Here is a 7,166-nt window from a genome sequence, read left to right as displayed (position 1 = left end):
GGGGGGGGGGGGGGGGGGGGGGGGGGGTGTAGAAGGGGCTGGAATGGGACTAAAGGCAGATGGGCTGTTTGGAGTCCAGAAATGCCCCCCATGCCACCCCCACCCCTTTACATGGACTTAGTCCATGCCCCCACTCCTCCCCAGGGGAGAACTCATAGCCCCGTGAGGTCACTGGTTGGCCACTCCAACCTCCCCTCCGTTCCATGTCCCGGCCACGATCTCCCCTCCATTGGCCTTCACTTTGCTCCCCCCCAGCTGTCCCCCACCCCCACTTTTGGCCTGAACTCGGCAGAGGAAACAGCAGCTGGCAAACTCCGAAAGCTGGAATGAGAGAGATTCACAAACCAGATGTGCTCTTGCGGAGGGAGGGGAGTGGGGGATGGGGGGAGGGAAAGGAAGAGGAGCACTCAGGGCCCTGGTCCCACAGCAGCACCTCTTCGGGCCCAGGGCAGAGGGACTTGGGGGCGCTGCACTGCTCCCAAGGGACAGGGCAGCACAAGGATCTTGGAGAGATATGTGAGAGCACTTCCTTCCTGTCAGGGATGGTGGAGAAAGCCCCAGGAATCTGGAGTTTGAAGGCTGAGGCCTGTCTTTGATTTCCTTCAGGGGGAGTGGGGAGGAAAGAAACAAATAACCTACTTTGGGGCAGTCTACACAGCCAAGAGAAGCCTCCCTCTGAGGTGGGAGGGAGCTGCAGTGGGGGTGGGTAGGGCACTTGTAATCTGCTTAGAACTGCCAGCCAACCCCACGCCCCTCAGCTGAGCCTTCTGCATCTGACGCCAGCACCCAAAAGGCCCATCTTTGTGGCCTGCCGCTTAGGTGGGGGAACAACAGGGCCCCAAGTTCAGGAGCAACCAGCCGCTGGCCTCCCCTTCCTCCCCACCTCATGAGAACTGGGGCTTCCTAATGATATGAGCTCACACTTTTCAACCTGGTCACTGTGCGTCAGCCACTGATCTGAAACACTTTGTGCATGTTAACTCATTTAAATCCTCACAACCCTGGGAGGTGGGGTACTGTTGCGATCTCCATCGTACAGATGAGGAAACTGAGGTACAAAGTGATTTAGTAACTGAACAAACAGGTGGTTTCCTCACTGGCCATGAGGATGGGGCCAGATGAAAAAGGATGAAGAAAAGGAACCGACAGGGAGAATATCTTGGTTCTCCGGCAATAGGAGTGGGGAAAGAGATTGCAGGGGGTGGCAGCGACCTTCAGGGCTCCTTGGAGAGGAGGGGGTGGTGGAGGAGGCAGAGAGGGACAAGATCGGAACAGAGAGGGAAGACAGAGGAAGGAGAATAAGGAGGAGAGGACTGGAGAGGGAGGAGAGTGAGCGAGGTTGCAGCGAGAACGCCAGGACACAGGGGCCGTCTGTTCTCAGCTTTGCCTGGAGATGAATGTGACCGCCATGCTAACTCTGGCCAACACCCCTGCCCCCCCTCAAACCCAGGCACCCAGCCCAGCCATGGCCCCCAGGGCCACCAAGCTGGAGCCAGGACAGGAGGTGTAGGCTTGGGTGTGTGTCCAGACACAACACGGACCCCACTGCCCTGCTTGAGCCTTGGCTGTCGTCCTCTGTCCATTCTGGGACCTTGGGAGTGGGGTGGGGAAGGGGGGGTAAGAGTGCCTGGCCAGAGAAGAGAGGATGACAGGAAAGAACAGACCCTGAGGGAGTCTTCTCCAGAGGAGGAGACCTATCCATTGATCCCGGTGGGAGCAGTGAGGGTGAGGAAGGGAGCCGAGACCTCAGATGGTGCTTCTTCCTAAAAGACCAGGAGACTTGAGGCCAGGAAAGCGTGAAAGAGACCCTTGAGGCCCTTTTTAAGAGCAGACAGAGCGGAGGGAGCGATAGGCTGTGCTGGCCCGGGGATATTTTCTAAAGGGAACCACATGAGATATCTAAGGGAACAGAGGAGCCAGGGGTGGCCAGGGGCTGGGGGGCAGAGCCTGCAGGAATCTAAGCTTTCAAACATATGGGGGTGGGGCAGCAGGGCCTCCCAGACCCAAACCGAGAGCTTTTCACTGAATTTTATGTATTTTGGGTGTTACCCGGTGGCTCCTTCCCGCAGCTCAGTGAGGCTCAGACACATTTTTGTCATTCCTGAGTCTGGGCCTCTGCTTTGCGGCCTGGACAGACGTACAGACGGGATGGCTTGGACTGCCAGGGGAGGGGAAGGGTCTCCCCCTCCATCCTGAGTCAATATTGACTCAGCAGGACGTTAGCCTGACCAGTGACCTCCCCACCATCTTTTCCTTTCCCCACAAGTAAAATTCAGACCCCTCGAATGCCTCCAGAGGTCATCATATATCTCTCACCAGGCCTTTATAAGCCCTCTCCACCTACCCCCCGACACACACACATGGCTTATGCTCGGCAGAAGAAGTTCTAAGCTCCTGACCTATTCCCCACACCTTTCTCCAGTTCTCAGGTCTTAAGGAAGTTCTGCCAGAAGTCTAACCTCCCCCTTTCCTTCTGAAATATCTCCTTTCCCCTGTTACTCAGCCCACAAAGGATATCAAGTTCCCTTCCTCCAGAAACATTCTCTCCAAAACCCATTCCTAAACTTAGTGGAGGGGGAAGAAGAGAGAGAAGTTTGGAGAAAAGCGGAGGGGGAACTGCAGAATGGGACATTCTGACTCTGACCTGGGAGGGGGAGAATAACTCCAAAATGATGAGGTGGGAACTGGAGAGCATGTGGGAAAGCCCAGGAGGGACGCCTATTCCCAGGTAGTTTTGGGGATACCAACAGGCCTGGACGGAGGTGGATGGAGACAGGCAGAGACAAATTAAGCAATGGAGACCAAGAAAGATGGAGAATACCTCAAAGGGTGGACAACCAGAGAGAGATGAACCGAGAGGGTGAGAGACGGAGGTCCCGAGAGGCCAAGACAGCACACACCAATGACAGCAGACGGAGGAAAAATAGACAGGAAGGGGTCTCAGCCCAGAAGTTGCTGAGATAATGGCACCGTTGTCTTGGGATGGACCCAGAAAATAATAAGCCCCCTGAGACTCAGAGTAGGGTGGGGGCAGCATATATACCTGATTTAGGGAGACAGAGTCCCTGCCCTAGCAGTGTGTGACCCAAGGGATACTCAGAACAGGGGTTAAAGCCTCCCACAGAATAGGGAGGTGGCGGAAGAAGACTGGAGCTCTTTAACCAGGGAAGCCAAGGCCTGGGAGAGACTCTCATCTCCCCTGAGGGAGCAAGAGGTACAAATATCTCTCCCCCCCACTCTCCCTCACCTCTTTCCTAGGGAGGTTTTACACTGGTGCCTGGGGCCACAGCACCGGAAGCACTCCAGAGCCAACTGCTTCCTTCTCCAAACAATGCAGGATCCTGCTAACCGGGCTGAAATCTGGGACTGAACACAGTGGGGTGGGACTAAGTTCTCCAAATGCTCAAATCCGGCACCCAGCGCCCCCAGGTCAAGGACCTTGCATGGCCCCAATCAACTGCACCCACATTCCCCAAGGGCAATGAACTCCCCCTGCAATCCAGAGCCAGACGGCTTGAATGCTGGCGAGTCCACAGAGTGAGGGAACCCCGACAAGAGACTACTGAAGGGTAATCAGCTTGGGGTTCTGATGTGCAAAGGCTAAGACGGCAGCAGGAGGAAAGAAAGTTAGACTTGAGTAAAGAAGGGCTTCCTAGAGGAAGGAATTTGGAAGAGGTGGGGGGATGTGGACAGGGTCTGGCTCTGGTCAGGACCCCAGCTGACATCCTTAAGAAGCTCAGTGACAGTGGAGAGGGTGGGGGCAAAAAAATATATATATGGAGAAAATGGAGGAAGGGGGAGCAAGACTGGATGAACAGGAAGTCTTGTGAAGCAGCCTTGAACATCAAAATACCCCTCCCATCCCCAAATCAATGCGCTACACATTGCCGCTTTGAAAGACCAGGGGGAAGGAAGGTGTTCAGGGATCTGGGTCTGGCTGGGGAAAAAAGGAGTTTGGAACCTTCTTTCAGAGAGCCAGGAGGCAAACACCTCAGCCTCTTAACTCACTTCAACTGTGCCGCTTGTCTGATAACTAACTGGTAATACACTGGCTCAAGGGGGTGTGTGGAGAGAAGGAGGCAGTCGGCCTTCCCTGAGCCTGGTCTGCTGGGGCTGCCCTTCCCATACCAAGATGTGCTGAATCTCAGCAGGGTCCTCAATAACCCCTTTGCTCATCCCCCACCTCATCTGTTTACCCAACCTCCCTGGTAGCAACTACACTCAATTTTGCTTACTAGTGGGGTGACACTGCTCCCCAAAGAGAAGGGACCCCTGTGCGAGTTCAGGCACAGCTGACAAAGCAGAAGAGGTGGGGAAGGCCCCTAGCGCTGTTCCTGTAGGGGAAAGCAGCAAGGCCAGTGATAGCAGCAGAGAGGAAGGTTAGACATTAAGGTATCTGGGATCAGGAGGTTTCCTTCTTTGGAAAGCAAAGAACGTTCCATGTCTGTGGGCCCAAGGCATGAGGGCAGGGGTAGAGATAAGAGAATCCTCCAAGCTGCCCTGGTTAGCACTGGCCCTACAGGTCTGTGCAACTCCCCTTCCCACCCTTCGAGTGGGGGTGGGACCAATGATTCATGTTCCCATTCCCAAGGTAAGAGCAGCAGAGTGTGTCTGGGGAGGGGTCCTCTTCCTGGGACTTTGGATACGGTTTAGTTTGAGCTGGGTTACAGCTGTGGGCTCAGTGGAAATTTTAAGAAAGGGTAGTAGACAGTTAAGGAGAACATGACCAGTATCTCCCACTTCCACCCACCACCAAACAACCTATAGCACGGTAAATAGAACCATCTTAGAACCTTGGGGGTGAAGCAACCTGGCACCCTTCCTGAATGGGCTGGGGACCTTTTCTGCTTTCCACAGAGACCCCTCTTGTTTCTGCCTAACTCCATCTACCCTCCATCATGGGGTTCCTGATGGGACTCTCTACATTTTTTTTCTATTTCTCCTAGAAGTCGTGCACCTGAACCTCTCTGCCTTAATTTCCCCTTCCACCCCACAGGGTTGAGAAAAAGAGGAAAGAACATGTGTAACAAGGAAGTCATGGACTAGGGCTGCCTGTGAGGGCTGGTCTAGAGAATATTCAGGAAAGAGCCTCTTTCCTCCTCTTGGGCAGATAATTGAGGTAGTGGCAGGGAAGGGGACAGACAGTCCCCAAGAGGCATCATTGGGGGTCACTGAAAATACTGTCTTTGTGGACACAGTTACTTCCTGACCCCCTAACCTCTCTCGTCTAACTGAAATAAGTTGGGGGGAGGGGAGGAGAGGGAGAGATAATCTGGTTTCAGAGAAAAACTTTCCCAATCCCAACCTGGCAAAATTCAGAAGATGGAGGAGGGGTGCACGATGGTATTGGGCCCAGTTTTTTTCCCCTGGATGGAGGGACTAAGCTGACGGGAAGGGATGAGATCCCACCCTCCTCATTCAGGGGCCCAGCCCAGCCCAACCCCATGATCCCAGCTCAAAGCTTGGGCAAGACTTGAACCAGTGACTCACAAGGAAAAGAAAAATAGCTGACATACAGGGGGAAAGGGGGCACCTCATTTCCCCAAAAGGACTCTTTTCTAGCCAAAGCCTAATTGCAGTATGCAAAGTGTGTGTGTGTATGGGGGTGGGGGGAGATGGGGAAATGATGGAGATAATAAACACATTTATTAAAGGAGCAGGGAATTGAGGGGCAGGGGCATAGCCATAACCCCCATCCAACCTCCAACTCTCCTTCCAGTCCAAACTGTGATCAAGCCAGAAGTCAGGGAGAAAGCAGCCTTCCTCCTCCCTCCCACCTCAGCATTCCAGGCCATTCTCCAGTCCCCTTCCCCAATGATGACATCTGACGTTTTTCATCTCAAAGCTCCCAGGAATTAAGAAGGAAAATTCAAAGTCACATAGCATCGCTGCACCCCCCCCCCAACACAGCGCTATCCAGGCTACTGACAGAGGCCCCGAGAGGGGGAAGTGCCCACTTAGGAACCCAGGCGGGCAGCCCCGCTGGATCCTGGACCCAGGCCTCCAAGCCTGGTCTCCCGGGCCCAGATTCCACACCCAAGCAGGGGGCCCTCCCCGAGGCCCTCCCTCTCCCCACCCACAGCCTTCCCGGGCCTGCCTGCCCTCTGCCCAGCAGGGCAACCCTGACCCAGCTCCCCTTCCAGATTCAGAGCCACTGCAAAAGCCCCCCCCCCGCCCCCTTTTGCAGCCGTACATTGCAAATCCGGATTCCTTCACATTTCAGATGGGGGGGGGGTGGAGGATGTAGGGGAAGCGGAGGCCCTCCCCAACCAGATATAGGAAGAGAAGGCCTCTCGATCCCAGAATCAGAAAAAAGGGGAGCCCTCTTCTCCCTTCCCAGGCCTCTGGTCTTTGTTTGGGCTGGGGGGTCCCGGAAGCATCATTTGCCCAGGGCCCCCATCCTCCAAATCGGACCCCCATCCCCGCCCCCAGTCGGGCCGCTGCTGTGTCAGCTGGACTGGGATAACAAAAGGCACCCCCTCCCGCGTCTCCCTTCCCCATCTGAGCGCAGGAGTGGGGGCTGGGGAGTGGGTGTCCCCAGGGGTCCAAGGGGGCCGCGGAATCTCACTCACCATCGATAGCGGCCGCGACGAGAGCTGAGAGCAGGGGCAGCAACAGCAGCAGCGGCGGGGTCAGCATCGTGTGGGCTGATGCAAGCAGCAGCCCCCTCCCCTCTGGTCCTGCTACTTCTTGCCGTCGCCCCCCCCAATTGGGGGGTCCCCCTTTTTCCTCCTTCTCCCCTCCTCCTCCTCTATTCTTATCCTATCCTTAAGCAAAGAGCATCAGGGGCGTGGGTGAAGAGGTAGAGTTCAGAGCCCCTTGGGGAGGGCCTGCTGACGGGGGTGCCCCCGCCCCCTGCTCCCAAATCCAAACCCTTCACCCCCAGCTTTCCTCTTCGCCCCTCTTTCCCCCTCCCCGAGCGAAGCTCACAGCCCCATCTCCGAGCCGCCTCCGGCTGCAAAAATGCACAATTGGGAGGAGGCGGGGTAGGGGGTGGGGGGCGTGGACCGGGTGGGGGAGCCTTCGGAAGGGGCCTGATGGAGCTCTGGGGGCTCCCCCGGTTTCCGCCTCCTCAGTGCACGGGCCTGGAGCTCGCACCACTGTTCCCCGGACTGAGGTGCCGCGACGGGGGGGGGGGGGGGGGGGGGGGGGGGGGGGGGGGGGGG

General features: G+C 56.3%; 1 protein-coding gene across 1 annotated transcript in view; it reads right to left on the bottom strand.

Annotated features, from left to right (window-relative positions):
* LRP1 (LDL receptor related protein 1) overlaps window positions 1-7,056 on the bottom strand; it is an 83,131-nt gene extending 76,075 nt beyond the window's left edge. Inside the window, exon 1 of the mRNA XM_040637156.1 lies at window positions 6,573-7,056. Coding sequence (XP_040493090.1) covers window positions 6,573-6,639 — 67 coding nt within the window. The 5' untranslated portion in view covers window positions 6,640-7,056. The remainder of the gene's footprint in view (window positions 1-6,572) is intronic.
* Between the last annotated feature and the right edge of the window lie 110 nt (window positions 7,057-7,166).

This window comes from Ursus maritimus, unplaced genomic scaffold (genome assembly GCF_017311325.1).
Source record: "Ursus maritimus isolate PB19 unplaced genomic scaffold, ASM1731132v1 scaffold_21, whole genome shotgun sequence".
In the NCBI taxonomy this organism is placed as follows: Eukaryota; Metazoa; Chordata; class Mammalia; order Carnivora; family Ursidae; genus Ursus; species Ursus maritimus.
Note: the sequence above shows the minus strand (reverse complement) of the source record. Positions and strands in the feature narration are given on the sequence as shown.